The following is a 17,352-nucleotide window of genomic DNA, read 5'->3' as shown; positions in this document are numbered from 1 at the left end:
GAGAGACACTCGAGAACTCGCTGACGGTTACTGGCTGGTCATGGAAATTCTAATGACAATGGGACAAACTCATCGCACCATAAAATTCGTGATACATTAAACGGGATATTTTTAAACTGAGGAAAGAGTGCCAGAAAGATCATCTGATAGCTTCGCGAATATATACTTTGTGGTAGATTCATTAATATTCTTCGCTAATCATTTTCATGCTTTTTTATATATTTGCGGAAAATTAAAAAAGTATTTATATAATAAATATAATTTGTACATTAAAAAAATCAAACTGTCTTAAAAACCTCCATTTAATCATTTTGTCCAATCGATCCATTAGAATCAAAAGAAGAAGATTATCCTGAAAAGAATAAGTCCTTATTTTTTACTAAACAAGAATATAATTTTAACGGTATATCGCAGCTGCACGACTTGTAAGTTGTCAGCCTAATAGCCTACCAGACAATCAGAAAGATATTTCACGAAGGCTTCAGGCTTAGCTATACAGAAACAGTGGTGGACCGCACTATATTAAACATTATATTAAACACTACATTTTCGTTCTATATTATGTGATTACCAAGCGGGAAGTTTCTATATCGAATTTGCAGAAAGGGAGCAAACGACGGCACATGCGGCAATGACCGTGATAACAATGTCCTTCCGTTAGTCATTTTAAGATCCAGCGAAGGGTCTTCTCCGCGACATTCTGTTCCATGCGTAATTGCGACATTCCTCGCGGCCGGTGGAAACACTACATTTTCTGGTGCACCCACCCGCAACGGCCGCTCAGTTTTTTATCGTAGATAATCACAGGTAACGTTATAATTCATAAATTATCTCTTCATAAAGCGGAAATTAAGTAAAATTGGGCGTACTAATTTGTTTTTTGAGAAAATGTTATCTTGCTAGGAGAATCTGAAATCAAATCCCATACAATCCGTGTGACCTTAATATATCGTGGATTCCTTTCTTAACAAAAAAAATATCAAAATCCCAATAATTCGTCCTGTTCTAAACTTAATTGAAAATTTGGAATTTTGCATAAATTCAGATTCAGAAATGCAATTTGAGATAATAAAACATTAATTTTAGTTTAATTTTAATTTAAAACTTCAATTTAAACATCATCAGCTGCGAAGATGTCGAGTATTAAAAAATGTAAAGAAAAATGATGTTCTCCACGTACTATAAAATCGCGATTCTAAATTATTCCAAGAACAAGGAAAAGTATAAAGAAATATGTAATGTTATAAATTGAGTGTTATATAATAGCCAGCAAAACACGGCACAGGATAACAAACAAGAAGCGGATAGAAGGCAATTGATTGACCTATTAACGCCATTGCAGCATTCAGATGGAATCAGGATATAATGTATGTACACACGTGTTAGCGGCGCAGCCTCTTTTCCGTAACCGGTTTACACGACAGTCGTCAGCTTTACTTTGGCTTCGCATCGAACTGTTTAAAAATCCAGTGCGATTTTTAGAAACTGTTTTCCTGCCTTGATCAATATCTGATCTTCTCTGCTTGATTTGTTTTACAACATTTATAACATCGTTCAAGCAATATTACTATAAACGTGCAGTTGAACAAGTAGGAGTAAGTAAATAGGAATAAAAAGAAATAACTAAACATATCTATCGGTGACTTTTAAAAATCTAAATATTTGTATTATGCTTTAATTTTGTGATTTTTATAGACGGCACTCTTAACTTAAAATTATAGAAGATATGTATTAATTTAAATTGTATTTATATATCTATTTTATATATTGCTATGGCGACATACTTGCTGTCTACCATTTTCTACTAATCCAGTCAGGTCAGATAATTCACCAAAAACCGTTTAGATTATAAGTTCTGTAATTTAGATGGTGTGTTATATTGCATAGAAGAATTTACCTTAGAAAATTGTAAACTGGAAAACGTACGCATCGAGCGTAAAAGCTGTAATTATTAATTTTATTTTTTTATTCATAATAATACATTTGCTAGACATATCTATGCGATTTCTGATAATTCGACGTGAATGCGGAAGCTAACTCTTAAAACCGGAAACGCTCATCAAATTTATTTTTTGAGTCACAAAAGAAGCGCGATTCGTTATAACCCACTAAACCCGGGCGATAAGTTTTTCTTTTCACGCACAAAGCTGGAAGACATCAACTTACTCCACTGGCCTGGAAATTTGATCTATCGCATCTGTATAAGGAACGTCACCGAAAGATCTATTTTCGCGCGCGACATACGCGGACGGGGTTGCAAGTTGCAAGACGATTAAGCGAAAAACGGATAACAAACGTGCCATTCTTCGGGTAGGTATGTCAAGCACGTATATGCGTGCGTGCTTTCACTCACGGTTACGGGGCAATGAAAAAAGGACGCATAACGAAGGCGCCTGTCGTTCATCGATGTCTCTACTGCGGATTATGAGGCAAGAAGAAGTCGCGCGATAGTCAAGCCGAGTGGGCGAAACGCGCGCTTGTTGGCTCGCAATATAACCCGTTTACCCCTTTGCCCGGCTGACCCAGTACGGGACGTCGACAGGATATGAAGTGGTAATATCGCTGCAACCGATTACCGATCTCGATATTCCAGCTTGTTACACATTCCCAGCCGGAAAAGAGATTCTTGGGAGAGGCGCAAGAAACTGTCTGCGAGATCAGTAGCCTCTTTAAGCATTACAGATATCATCAATCACAGATTTTAAGCGCTACATATATCATCAATCACTGCAGATCGAATTCTGTTAATTGAAGTCTGGTGATTGAAAATGTATCAAAGCGTACACTATGTAGAATGTGGATTCCTAGTCGTTTATTTGAGAAAAGAAATGTGAAAGAATTTATGAATAATAAGAGATCTAAAAAAATTTTCACACAAAAAAAGACACATTTTTAATATCTAAATATAATTCTCCAGCAAATAATTATTTCATTAAGATTAATCCTGTTATATATCTTATTGATAAAATGCAAATAGGAATTTGCAATCCGAAATATGTTGTCAATACGATTTTATAAGATATACATAATAAGTTATATCTTTCTAAAAATGAATAATGTATTCAATTTCCTCAAATATATCTCTGTTTGTAAACGGAGTTTCTGCGGTTATAAAGTGAGTTATTTACTTTAGCGTTATCAGTAAATCACTTCGACAGCCTCGCAACTACAATAATCAAGATCTGATATCAAAAAATGAATAAAAGGTGAACACGAGCATATGAGACTTCACAGATATTAACCTTGATGCAGGTGCACGTTTACAATAATGTTACAAGCAATTTATTTTACTCTACGTTAACAGCCGCAACCAATCGTTAATATCCACCCTGGAGGCGCGAGATTTATCTTAGTGGCTTAGTTACGGTTACTTTGTGACATTTACGGTCTATTTCATAAAGATTGCACTGTTGCATAACAGTGCCAGACAAATGTTGCGTGTCACGTAAATGATATTGTTCAATACTCATTTATATTCGAATAAAACGCGTTGTTTCAAATGTCTAGGAAACATTTTAATCGATGTGGAAAAATTGCGAAGATACTGATAAAACGTTAATTTATATCAAAACAAAATATTTGTAAATATAAAACCGCTTTTACATATTTTCGCAAAAAAATTATTTTTATAAAACAAATTATTTCGTGACAAAGAACCCTTCCATATTTTATATCAGACAGAGTAGTTGTACGTTGCAAATATAACTGATATCTATTCATACTGTGTCACACATCGTTTCGAATGAATATTATTAATTCACATTCAACTCAGCAATTCACATAAAGACGTATTTGGTGTAACCTACAGTGGCTAGTTCGTGACTGGAGAAATGTCTCAAATTAACCCCGAAGAGCATCGATTAAGGTCTTTGACTGTCATCAACATTGCGAGATCATAAACCGCAAATTGTCGCACAGCAATCACGCACATCATAAACAAAAGATGCGCATCATTTTGTCTGAGTTCCCACGATTGAATAAAAAAATGAATAGCACCACATTAATAGTTAGAAATAGGTTTAATAGGTTCATTTTCTAATATGTTATTACATATATTTCGAAAAATAAATCTCCCCAAATAAACACACATTTTGAACACTGTTTTCTCTTTACCTTATAAATTAAATAAAATTAATTATTAATAAAATAAACACAATATAAATAAAATACGTGGAGAAATAATATTATATAATATAAATTCTTTATATCGTTTTTGAAATTATTTACTCTGGAAGATATATCCTCTATAAATAAACAGACTAATTATAAGAGTTGACGTCTATATTCATCTTCCATCAAACTCTTATAAACATGGAAAGAAAGTCATTTATACTTACATTTATACTTTCGATTTACGCTTATACGATCAATCGCCATTCCACAACTATCATCACTGATGAAATCAATTCAAAGATTAAATTAAAAGATTAGATCGCTCAACAATCAAATCTTTTAATTTGCTTCAGAACAACGTCTCGTGCGTGCAATATAACTTTAAAAGATATAGAATAAAGTGTCACATATAATATTAAACTCGCCAACTTTAATATCGTGTTTATTACGATTTTTTATATGACACAAATAGCGTAAATATTAATTTCATAATATCTGGTCAAACTAGATCTGTTTATCAATATTCGTAATAAAATAATTGGAATTGTCCGCGTTTTAGCATCTGGTATCGCATGAAATTATTAAAATAGAAACTATGCCACTGTCATAGAAAATATCTTCAGACGCAATACGTCAATATAAAAAGAGACATAATTGCAGTCGCTTAGAAATTCTTCCTCGTAAAGAGCGCGAAATTCATGTTCGCTGCGTGTATCGATGTTCATAGTATTTAAGATGAGGCAACTAAAACCGTAAATATAACACAGTGGAATGATTGTTGTAGTAGAAAGAGAAATAATCATCGTAATAACTTTTTTTTCAAGTCTAAGCTATTGAATTTCTAACAGGGAACATAGATATAGAGCACCACATAGTACCACACCTAGTTTATAATTACCAATAAAATTGCACATTCATAAAGCTATATTTGGTTGGAAAGAGAAGGATATTACGTATTATTGTACTCTGTCTGATATTATCATTCTAAGATCATACATCATCAAATGGAGCAAACCGCTGTCAACGATCACATAGAAAATAACAATTATCCTCGACAACAGATAAAGTAATAATATGAGAAGTCAGACAGATATTGATGTCAATAATCTAAACGTGATTATTAGTACAAAAATAAAAAAAAATAAAAATAGAAATCGAAAGAGACAAAATAAAAATTAATCGTTCATACTAGTTTATATAAATAATTCACATTTTTTCAGGTATACTATATTATAATTATTATAATGTTTTATGTTATAAATAATAATTATTTTCATATGTAGTATGCTCTTATGCCATGCCTTAATACAATTTACCAAAAGTTAAGACCAATTGAACTATATGCTATAAAATTTTAACAGTATTGTGACTTTGATTACACAGATATCTGTATACAATGTGTTGAAAATATTCTCATCAGTAGTATTTCAACCCAATGTTGAATCTTCAATAGACTGTACACGTAGGAAAATCTGTTACGTTTCGCATGAGATGAGATACTTATCTGAAGATTGAGAATAGCGTGACGTGCGTGCGTCTACAAATAAATACATCTTGACAATATATGTACTTCAATGACTATGTACTTCTGCAATCTTCCACAATCTTCCATTCTATATATTTCTTTCACCCATTCTTTCATATTTCCGTTCCCTCTTCGCACCTTTCATTTTCAGTCCCGGTTCCATACTCAAACATGTAAGTAGGCTAGTAGTACATTTCTGTTATTATCATCCTGGTATTAAACGTGACACAAAGAGAAAATAAGCATTAGTGGAATAGTTGTATCTGAAGACAATTTACTCGGTGCTAACTAAACGTTTTGCAAATTATCACCCGGTCAGTTATTGCATTAATACATCAATATTATTTCTTTCGGCAAGTATTTTCCTGGGTTTCTTGTTAATGGCGCAAGAATAAATTCTGCTCTAACAAACCACTATAGAATATAATAAATTAAGCATGTAGGGTAATTTTATGACAAATTGATTATTTATTATCTCAGATACGTTGGCACACAACCATCTAATCAGGGATGTATATTTTATTAATATTTATGCTCCTCATAAAATATTGGTGCACAGTGGTTTTGCATTCTATTCCACAGTGAAGAGGCATGTGGCATACATACATCGGATTAATTAGAGCCCTGCAGACATTAAATTATATTTTCTTATGAGGAAATATAGTAGATTCGTCTTCTAGTCTGGAATGCGGGTTAGGCACGATTAGATGACATGCTTTGATACGTGTATTTCACACATGGACACTTCAATTAAAATTGATCATAAAAATTAGATAAAAATTATTCTGGTTTGCATTAACAATATCGATAATTTAAATATAAATTGTAAAACTTATATATGTATTTTTTATTTCAAATATAAAACGCGTTGATTTTGTGAGAAGTTTTTTTGGCATTTCGGCCATTGAAATTGCGATTTGATTGCGGTCACCGCATTTAATTAGCGCTGATAGGATTATATGGTTCAGCGGCACAATCTATTTCGCAGAAATCGATTCACTAAAAAATAAAACATCGCACGCAATCATCTGACCTATTTTTTTGTACAGAAATAAGTTATTTTTTAATTATAAGATGACGCTAATAAAGTATCGACGTTAAAAACTGCATTGTTACTGCATTGTACCAAAAATTTCAACAAAAAATCCCAGTTTAATCAATACATATAGCATGCTTGACTAAAATTTATATTGGCTCACAATTATTGTGCCACAGTTGCGCGCAGATAGTTCCGGGATATTCTAAATTAAAACAAACAGAAATCGATAAACATATCAAATAATTAAACTAAAGACAGAAGGATAATAAACTTAAATTGCGCCATTAAAATTATATCAAGTCATATAATACTTAATAAGTGGTTTAGAAAGCTCGGTGAATGATCGCGTATTCGCTGAAACGTATAGCGTCAAAATTATGCCAAACAAATAATAATATAAAGTCAATTTAGCGTTTGACCTCAGCGATTGACACAGTACTCTTGCTAATAACTGAAGAAACGTAGCTCTATCGTATCAATACCAAATTTGTATAATAATAGTGGGATATAATTCTATATAATTTAAAAGATTACAACACATTGTACATTTGATCTTTCTATGCTTTATTCATTTTATTGTTAATCAGACTCGACATAGATTCTTCCTTCTTGTTCTTCAATGCAAAATATTGGTTTCTAAATTGGTGTCAGATATTTACATATATAGTATATAGTAATTCTCGAATAACTACACTAAAAAAAAATGTTCTGAATTTTAGTAAATATTAGTTCGCATACAACTGTGACTCTATTTACTAAAATGAAGAAAATTTTCGTTTTTATTAGTATATGTGTATATTCACCGAGAAAAAAATATACTAATAAAAAGAAAATGTTTCTTTATTTTAATAAATAAAGTCACAGTTGTATGTATAAATTAATATTAATATTAAAATCCAGAACATTTTTTCTCAGTGTATAATAGAAATATTTATTACTGGTCCATAATATTCATTTATTATGAAAAGAGAAAGCAAATAAAATAGAATATCATATTAACATTATATATATAGATTTTTACATACAAACATATCTTTTTAAAAACTCTGATAATTTTAAAAAGTAAATAGAAAGAAAAGCAAATTTGTTTTAATCTCTCATTTATAATGTGTTATTTGTCAAGTTATTGATATAAGTTTCATTTAGATTAGATGTCATCAATCTTATATAATTATTATATAATTAGATAATCACTATCTTTTATAATCATTAAAAGATTATGCGCCAGATGTAAGATGCTCTGATGTAAAATGCTTATAAAAGATACTCATAAAAAAAGAAAAATTATCCTTATTAAACGAATTATTATATACTATTATTATTATTATTACTATTATGCTACGCACTTATAAAACGTTATAAAGTTGATTTTATTAATTATTTATGTTATATGGCCGAATAAATTAGAAGAAAGGAACGTTAATATAGTCTTATAATGTACAAAATATTCATATATTTAATAAAAACGTGATCCTATTATTGTAAAAAAATGCCCAGCAGTAAAAAGTTTCTTTATTATCACAACCATGCGAATTAGCAAGGTCACTTATAGCGATATTATCACCTTAAAAGTGAGTCTTCTGTCCCATAAAAACTCATTTGGCAATCAGATGCGCAATTTAAAAATTTAAGCACATCGAATAGAAAATTTAATCACACTATAACAATGCTCATTCATCTGTGCGATACCCACTTGAGAAAATAAAAATGTTATAATCTTGTAATAATATTTATAAAAAATATCGATAGATGTATGCGCATGTGGTATGTAATAAAATTATAAGTTCATATAAATAAATTCTATCCAAAATGTAGAGAAATTATATTTTCATTATAAAAAAGTTAACATTTTATTATATATAAATGCTTGCCAACTTATAAGTGTTATATTTGTAAATCAGAAATATTAGACATACATTATTTTGCTTGCATTCTCTTTTCATAATCAATGAATATTATGGACCACTAATAAATATTTCTATTATAGCTATTCGAGAATTGGCAATTACGGTTAAATAATAAGATACTAAGTCGTGAACTTGACCTGTGTAAATATCGCTTACTAATTAACCAATATTAATATCTTCAGTTATTATTGATAAATTTTTATCATTTTACACGAAGAATCTTTCTGTGTGCCACCATCTCGTGGTAAATCCGCCAAACGCAGATACTGCTGGACGGTTTGTGCGCACGCACCAAGCCTTATCGATGAGAGTCGGCAAAGGCAAAGCCACCAACGATATAGTCGATGGATCGAAAAAGGGAAGGGGAGAGAAGGACAAAACGGCGCTGTGCGTGTGGAAGCGGAGCGTGGTAGAGAGAGAGAGAGAGAGGAGAATCAGTGGCTGGACTCTGGAGCGAGTCAGTCGGCTGGGAGCTGGGTGATCAGCCTGTCTTGTGAACGGTCGTGAGCTACATCACGTATGCCGTTTCTCTAAAGGCTGACAGACTCCCAGCAGGTGTGTAGGTGCAACGAAAAGGCGACGACGATTCGCTGTCACGGTGTTGCGACGGTGAAGTGGGGAAGAGCACGTGAACGTGGTGAAGAAGAGAAGGTACAGGACTGAAGGTCGTTAGAAGGAACATCCCAAGAAATGTCGGGAAGAAAGAAAATAAGAGCACAAGATAGCGCGCCGAAAGAGATAGACATTGATAAACCATACTGGGATCAGAGCACTTACCGAGGAAGGGCATTGCACTTCCTGACAGTAACGAATCCGCTCAATGTCTTCGCCACGAGTCAACAGCTTGAGCACGCGCGTGATGTCGTCACGAAATACAGGTAGTCGTCGCTATAATTAGTATTTCTTTTCCTTTCTCGCAGTTGGAATACGTAATCAACACGGTGACGATATATATCCATCATACATACATAAAGAGTTGTATGTGTTAGCATTATATGTATATAAATGTTACCACATTCTGTTACACATTTGTTTACGTCTTGAGTTGGAGTAATTTCCGATTACTACTGATTTACTTATCACGCGTTAACTTTATCGAAGAAAAGATTGCAACAAACAATTGTCTAACACACGCCGTAATTATCTTTATTATATATTTTTTACGTTTTCTAAATCCTTATCTCTTCTAAATTATCTTTTCTACTTGTATGTTAATGTGACCTGTGTATTTTTTTTTATTTATTTGTATAAGTATGAAATAATAATCCGTATACAATTATACAACTTTGATGTCGTCGCAGACAGGGCGAGGCCTTGGAAAAACAAGGAATCACTGAATACGAATTATGGAGATGCAAATATCTATACGACAGTGCCTACCACCCTGATACCGGCGAGAAAATGCTGCTAATAGGGCGTATGAGCGCGCAAGTTCCCATGAATATGATGATAACCGGCTGTATGATGACATTTTACAAGTACGTAATTGAAATTGTTGACACACAAAAACTTAACGATAACGTAACGATAAGAACACTCACAAATACTATGACTTTCAATGCTTTATAAGATATCTTAAATATTATTAGTCTTACAGTAATATTTCGATAATTGGCTTTTACATTTTTCGAAACGGGGTCAAAATTTTGAACAAAAGTAGATAAAAAAAGATTACTTAAATTATTTCTCAATTATCACGATTATCTCCTCGATTATCTCCTCAATCTCGAGTAAACGTTTAGAATAATTGAAACGTTGCAAGAAACCAGTTTAGAAAATTAATGACATTTAAGAAGTCGTTGAAAAGATTGCTGATTATTGTCTCCGTAATAGTTGTTAGAAGTCCGCGATTATATCGCGATGCATTATTTATAAATCTCTTAGATCAACGCCGGCTGTAATTTTCTGGCAATGGGTCAATCAGTCGTTCAACGCCATAGTGAATTACACGAACCGTAGCGGTTCGAGTCCGATTCCAACGGAAACGTTGGCGCAGAGTTACATCGGCGCTACAGGAGGCGCGGTGATAACGGCGCTGACCCTGAACCGTCTCGCTCAACGTGGACCACCACTGGCAGGCCGATTAGTGCCATTGGCGGCAGTTGCCGCAGCTAATTGTGTGAACATCCCTCTCATGAGGGTCACCGAACTTCAAAATGGTATTGAATTACAAACCGAGGACGGCACGAAAGTCGGGCACAGTAAACGGGCGGCTAAACAGGCGATCGCGACTGTAACGTTATCGCGAATACTTATGGCCTCTCCGAGCATGGGTAGGTTTCATTACACTTATTTCATTAATCAAGTCTCTTAATGAATTTGACACTGAGAGTCGATTACGCTGACTTTAATGAAATAAAGTTTTTTTTATAGTCATATCACGATATGCGGCATACTATTCATTAAAAAAAGTTGCATAAATAACTATATTATTATTATATTAACTATTTAAATAATACTAAATTTGTAATTCTAAATTTGTTCTAAATAAATTTCATCTCTTTTAAAACAATCAATTAAGCTCGGTGTAAACATCATTTATGAAGATATATTTAAAAATGGTTTTATTTTATTTTATTTCATTGTTGCAGTACTGGCGCCGATAGTAATGAATTACCTAGATCGAAGGCAGCTATTGCGTAATGCGAAATGGGCTGCTGGACCAATTCAAGTTTTAATTTGCGGAGTGTGTCTCACTTTCGCAACGCCGCTTTGCTGCGCACTTTTCGCTCAACGCGTTCCTATCTCGATAAATCAACTGGAACCCGACATACGAGAGCAAATACGATCACACGATGCCGGTCTGGAAACTGTGTACTACAATAAGGGCCTTTAAACGATATAGAGCAGACCATCGTGCGGCATATTTTTACCCGCATATTTTTACCGATCCGAGAACATGGCCTATTCTTGAAACTCAGGTATACACGAGACATTTCCAAACACAATACTCGAAAGCACATATTATTATCGCGGACTTCCAACGATTGCGTAAGCGATTCGTTCTTGTTGGTACTTAGCGCAGACAGTGAGACAGACGAGACGCGGTCCTATTCAAGTATCGCTATCACTGAGTGCGCGTAGCTTTGTGTAATAAAAAATCGGCAGGGGATTATAAATTATAAAAATATAAAAATAACTTACCGGCCGATGCGCAACAGCGGAGTTATAAGTTGTGACCCTGCGTTGATCTGTAACAGAGAAATATTTTTACATTAAAGCAGGGTTAGATATCCAAGATAATCGACGCTTGAAATAAATGATTATATCGCGCCCGTTAAACTGTTAAAACATTATTTTATTTAATAGATATTCAATATATCATCCAAATTCTAATGCAAGAAGCAATCGCGGTCGCCGCGGCGCCGGCGCGGCGCCGCGGCCGTAAGCAGTTGCATACTTCCACATTAACTAATTCGCATAATTAATCCGCGGAAATCCGCGAATCGTGCGCAAGTAATATTACGACCGTGCCAATAAGAGAGAGAGAGAGACGCGACGTTCGCGACGTCATATGCGGAGATCGGAGATCGAACTCCGAAATTGCGAAATTGCGCCAGAGTTAAACCTCGAACGAATAACGAGTATCACGTAATATAATCAAGTCGCGTTTGAGAAACGGAATCCGCCACAGGACTGACAGGATAGCAAAATAATAAACAAATAATTACTCACCCCACGGTTGCTCCGCTGTCGCCCGATGCCTCCCAGGCCCCCTCCTCCTCTCCTCGGTCCTCCTTCGTTGTCGCATCTCCGTTGACGTGCACTCACTCACTCACTCACTCACTCACGACGTTCACGATTTTCACGAAAATCGACGATATCGACGCTCATGATCGCGCGATACTTTTGACACTTTCGACACTACACCGGTATTAATCTCGCGACGCGGCACGTACTTTGTTACACGGCGATGGAACAATTACGAACGAAACTGTACGATAATACGATTCACTTGACGCTCGTGACGCTTCACGTCTCGCAGTCCCCGCAGGTAGACACGGCGCGGCGGAGAGAATTTCGTTAATCCAGTTAATCGCGCGGCCAACTTCAACTCGCCAGCAGCAACTGTCGCGAGGACGTTACACTTGTCACTTGTAAAGCGATTTTAGTTAACCGCAATTAAATCATCGATTTATGAACACGATGTCTGTCCTCCACGATATCCAAATATCACACGAGGTTAAACGACGCGACGTTAACAGAGACTGTGATTAAACACGTCGCGGAGTTACTCGAGTTAAGATTTTAAGAGCCACTCGTATCCTTTATCTGTGTTCCAAAAACGACGGCAACTTCATTCTGAAGCCGTGCGACACGACGCGAGACGCGAGTCAAGTCGACGCGACGGTTGAGAAAAGCGAAACCGATTATTCGAAAGAATGTAATTGAATCTCGGTATCCGTATAAATTCCGCGTAGCACATTAAATGTACACTCGATATATCACAGTTTTTCACAATCTAAACAATCCGACCCGGCGATTCATGTATTTATTCCGCGATACGATACGGGAGCGGGAGCGCGGGAGCAACGACGTCACAACGAGTTACGAGCCACGGCCGCGCCGGCTGCGGGCGCCTCGAACGCCGCGGTAACATGAGTAGTGGGGATAGAGTGGGGGTACGGTGATTACACACGATGCGCGTTCCTGCGTGTGCGTAGTCAGCCTATCCCGCTCTATCCCTACTGCTCCATGTTACCGCGGGCCCGCAGCCCGCGGCCCGTTTCGACGTTGCTCTCGGATCGCATCGCGGAATAATATAAGTACGAATGGTCTCTCAGGGTGGATTGTTCAGATTACAAAAAACTGTGATATATCGAATGCTAATTTTAGGCCGTTTCTACGATCAATCGTACGTCAAAGTCGATCAATGTCGGAACGGAACCGATGGTCCAATAAGAAAAATTCGTTTTCTAAAAAGAAATCCTCTCATTGGACGATTGAACCATCGGCTGCGCGACATACGACTAATTGTAGAACCAGCCTTAATACAATATGCTTCGCGGAATTTATACGGATACCGACTACCGAGGTATATCGCATTCGATAATAGTGACTTTCGATTATATTTCTTCGGGTGATTGCGGTCTCGCTTCTCTCAACCGTCAACTTGACTCGCCTCTCGCGCGGCTTCAGAATGAACTCAGAATAAAGTTTTCGGAACACAGATACGAGTGGACCCTAATGGCCTCGGTGAACCAGCGTGCAGCGTAATTACGTAGCGCACGACAAAATCGTGCTGGTCTGCCGACTGACGAGGTCATAAATCGAGTAACTCCTCGACGTGTTTAATCACAGTCTCTGTTAACGTCATCGCGTCGTTTGATACACCTCGTGTGATATTTGGATATCGTGGAGGGTAGACATCGTGTTTATAAATCATTGATTTAATTGCGGTTAACCAAAATCGCGTCACAAGCAGCAAGCGTAACGTCCTCGCGACAGTTCGGGCAGTTTCGGACAGTTACGCCTGACGAGTTGAAGTTGGCCGCGCGACTTACAAAATTCTCTCCGCCATATTAGCGTCTACCTGCGGGTTGCGAGACGTGAAGCGTCACGGGCGTCAAGCGGATCACATTATCATACAGCTCCGTTCGTAATTCTTCCGTCATCGTGTAATTAAGTACGCGCCGCGTCGCGAGATTAATACCGGGAGTGCCGTACAAAGTGTCGAAAGTGTCGCGCGATCATAAACGACGATATCGTGGATTTTCGTGAAAATCGTGAACGTCGTGAGTGAGTGAGTGAGTGCACGCCAACGGAGATGCGACAACGAAGGAGGACCGAGGAGAGGAGGAGGGGGCCTGGGAGGCATCGGGCGACAGCGGAGCAACCGTGGGGTGAGTAATTATTTGTTTATTATTTTGCTATCTTGTCAATCCTGTAACGGATTCAATTTCTCAAACGCGACTCGATTCACCTATTACGTGATACTCATTTATAAGCTGGCGCTAGACTATGCGCGATTCACGGTTCGCCATTCGCGCCGATTCGCCAGCGGAGCGGTTTTCTTCACGAAATCAAAGAGATGAAATTCATCTCATTCGAGTCTAGCGCCAGCTTTTAACTCCGTTCAAGGTTTAACTCCGGCGCAGTTTCGCAATTTCGGAGTTCGATCTCCGATTTCCGCATATTACATCGCGAACGTCACGTCTCTCTCTTATTCGCACGGTCGTAATATTACTTGTACGATTCGCGGATTAATTTACTCGCGGAACGAATTAATACGGAAGTACGCAGCCGGTTGCCGGCACGATATAATTATTTATTTCAAGCGTTGATTATCTTGGATATCTAACCCTGCTTTAATGTAAAAATATTTCTATGTTATAGATCAACGCAGGGTTACAAGTTATAACTCCGCTGTTGCGCATCGGCCGGTAAGTTATTTTCTTATTTCAATGTCGAAATGGATTTATCAAATTACATTACAAAACGTAAATATAGTATAAGAGAAATGAGATATAAAAGAATCACGAACAGTCCAACAATTATTAAACACGATGTTGAAATTTTTATTTACAATGTTTAATGTAGCGGTAAAATGTTCTAAATTTCTTAATCATGAAATATCTTTATTGAATATTATTTTCCATTTATTACAAAAAAAATTAAAACATTAAAGATAATATAAAGGTATATTAAATGAATTAATATATTATAATATATTAGTATGTATCTCCATAAATAATCGACGTTCATATGGTTGTGAGATGGAGATTTACAAAAACTATCGTATCAGGGTGTCTATTCAAATCCTGAAAAAAAAGTTTACTAAAAATTCCCTGATTTTCCTCGTGTTTTTCGTTCAAATCTTCATATAAAAAGTTTTAAATTCCAGTGAAATATCCTAATCTTTTCAGATAAAAACAAATTACTGCAATGAGAATTTTTTAAATTTCTTAGGTTTTTCTAGATAGTAGACAGTAGACACCCTGCTTACGAAACGAGTTTCTTATTATTAATTATATACGTCCAAACAAATACATACATATCTCTTCTTTTGCGGCCTGCGTACGTATGACGAACATTTTAAAAAACTTAAGAGATCTCTAAATGTTCTTTCTTGTCAAATGAGAAAGGGTAACGAAGACAATAAAACACTTCAAAGTTGAATGTTTGAAACGAGCGTTTATTATAAACCTTCACTGCATATATCTACAACCGCAATTTATCCGTGGGATAGCTTAAGCATTGTGACAACTATTCAAAACAAGAACATTGGGAGGTGCCGATTTTTCATCGCCAACGCGTTGTACGCGAGGAGGCGGTTTGATTTTACGGCCGAATCTACCAGTTTTGCGTTGCCAGAGACCGCTCCTCGGTCGATTTCCCAATTCCCGATTTTTTCCCGCGCTACCAATTGGCGTGGAATCGTGCTCGATATTCGATAGTCGACCAACCGTAGCCATGCACGCCTCGTGCAAGCTAAAAAGTTTCTTACTGGGCATTTGTACTACCACGCGATCGCCGTCTCGCTTCACAATTGTTCCGACGGTACCGGCACCGTGGATGAGGAACCCACCCAGTCCGGGATATTTCTCTACGCAATGAACAGGGGTTCCCGTGGGTAAAGCACCGAGAGGATAGGCGTCTCCCTCCGAGGGTCTCACAGGATTACGCGGTATTCCCTGATGGGTACGTATTATATCGCCCGGCTTCATGTTCTCCGTAGCTAAAATGTACTTGAGTTCCCGACCGGTACCGACTAACGCGACAAAAGACGTTCTACAACCGTCTTTAAAGACCTCTAGGACTTTCTCTTCCTTTGGCGGCTCATTAAGGTCCTTCGGTCCATCCCTGATCCACTTGATCCAATGAAACTTGTGCTTTATGCCACCCCCGATACCCTTGGCTACTAGTCTACCTGTTTTAGTAACACAAAAGCGATTTATTTTCCTAGCGGTTACATTTAACTTTGAATAAGATGCTTCAGCACAAAATATTCACAAGTCACATATTTTTGAAGGAAATATTTATCTCGATTAAAGGTATCGATATTAGATGAAGATTGAATTAACTTTAATTCACAAAAATGGTCTTTTCTAACGTTGCGATTATCTATCATACGAATGACTATTTTATTTATAAATCTTATAAAACAAATTATATCTATACGATACGTAATACTATACGATATAAAAATTATATCGTATAAATATGTGTACACATATCGATATGCCCGTAATAGAAAAAAAACCTTCCTCAACGAAATAACGTGTGCTTGTGCCTAATCTAAGTCGATACGTTAGTTATCTGCATTATCTTCCAGTAGTTTTCTACTTTATATCAGCACTCAGCACTATCAGCAGAGGTCACTTGCTTTTAACGAGTAACGATCTATACACGGCAAGTTGCCGTCGGCAACGCACATATCACGCACATGTATGTACAGCGTTCGGTTGAATAAGTTTCATTCTCATTAATTTGTAAAGAAAACTACTAGTAAAAGTAAGATACTACGTATATACAATCTAAAAAGGAAGATAACACTGGAATAACGATTTTATCTCACGTACCTGTGACAGGATCTCTGCCTGCTAGATTCGTAACTTCTAAAGGCTCCACCGTATACTCGTCCTTGTAATGGACGATTCTTCGGAAGGCTATGCCGGTGCCCGGTTCCGGTAGCTTCACGAGTTTCCATTTGTACCTTCTTGGCGCCTGGGACAACACCGAGACCGTTAAACCGACGAAATTAGATATTTGTTGACCAAAAACGCGACGTGTCAATGCCACGGCAGACATCTTGGATCAGATTGAAC

At 36.5% G+C, this 17,352-nt stretch overlaps 3 protein-coding genes across 4 annotated transcripts in view; 1 reads left to right on the top strand and 2 right to left on the bottom strand.

Annotated features, from left to right (window-relative positions):
* LOC112460259 overlaps positions 1-12,825 on the bottom strand; it is a 26,036-nt gene extending 13,211 nt beyond the window's left edge. Inside the window, exon 1 of the mRNA XM_025024864.1 lies at positions 11,729-12,825. The gene's annotated coding sequence lies outside the window, so the exon portion shown is untranslated. The remainder of the gene's footprint in view (positions 1-11,728) is intronic.
* On the top strand, positions 9,275-15,703 carry LOC112460260 (sideroflexin-1). 2 transcript variants are annotated; one of them, XR_003041425.1, is made up of 5 exons: positions 9,275-9,462; positions 9,886-10,062; positions 10,469-10,857; positions 11,176-11,505; positions 14,921-15,703. XR_003041425.1 is itself a non-coding variant. In XM_025024867.1 (4 exons), exons 1-4 carry the CDS (start codon positions 9,275-9,277, stop codon positions 11,418-11,420), a joined length of 999 nt encoding a protein of 332 aa, XP_024880635.1. In that variant the 3' UTR covers positions 11,421-15,703. The 2 variants fall into 2 exon arrangements, 1 of the variants encoding a protein (XP_024880635.1); XM_025024867.1 differs by having other exon boundaries at positions 11,176-15,703.
* On the bottom strand, positions 15,699-17,352 carry LOC112460261 (39S ribosomal protein L2, mitochondrial). Its single transcript, XM_025024868.1, has 2 exons — positions 17,107-17,352; positions 15,699-16,454 (listed from the first exon to the last, which is right to left on the bottom strand). Exons 1-2 carry the CDS (start codon positions 17,333-17,335, stop codon positions 15,775-15,777), a joined length of 909 nt encoding a protein of 302 aa, XP_024880636.1. The 5' UTR covers positions 17,336-17,352; the 3' UTR covers positions 15,699-15,774.

The sequence above is a fragment of the Temnothorax curvispinosus genome, unplaced genomic scaffold (assembly GCF_003070985.1).
Source record: "Temnothorax curvispinosus isolate PA1 unplaced genomic scaffold, ASM307098v1 QBEX01010444.1, whole genome shotgun sequence".
NCBI classification, from domain to species: Eukaryota; Metazoa; Arthropoda; class Insecta; order Hymenoptera; family Formicidae; genus Temnothorax; species Temnothorax curvispinosus.
The sequence above is the reverse complement of the archived record's forward strand: the minus strand, read 5'-3'. Positions and strand labels throughout refer to the sequence as shown.

Bases quoted from the DNA above. Each gene is read 5' to 3' on its own strand.
- LOC112460260 (XM_025024867.1), top strand. From the start codon at position 9,275: ATGTCGGGAAGAAAGAAAATAAGAGCACAAGATAGCGCGCCGAAAGAG. The intron at 9,463-9,885 runs GTAGTCGTCGCT...ATGTCGTCGCAG, and splicing joins GATGTCGTCACGAAATACAG to ACAGGGCGAGGCCTTGGAAA. The intron at 10,063-10,468 runs GTACGTAATTGA...TAAATCTCTTAG, and splicing joins TGTATGATGACATTTTACAA to ATCAACGCCGGCTGTAATTT.
- LOC112460261 (XM_025024868.1), bottom strand. From the start codon at position 17,335: ATGTCTGCCGTGGCATTGACACGTCGCGTTTTTGGTCAACAAATATCT. The intron at 16,455-17,106 runs GTACGTGAGATA...TTACTAAAACAG, and splicing joins AGGCAGAGATCCTGTCACAG to GTAGACTAGTAGCCAAGGGT.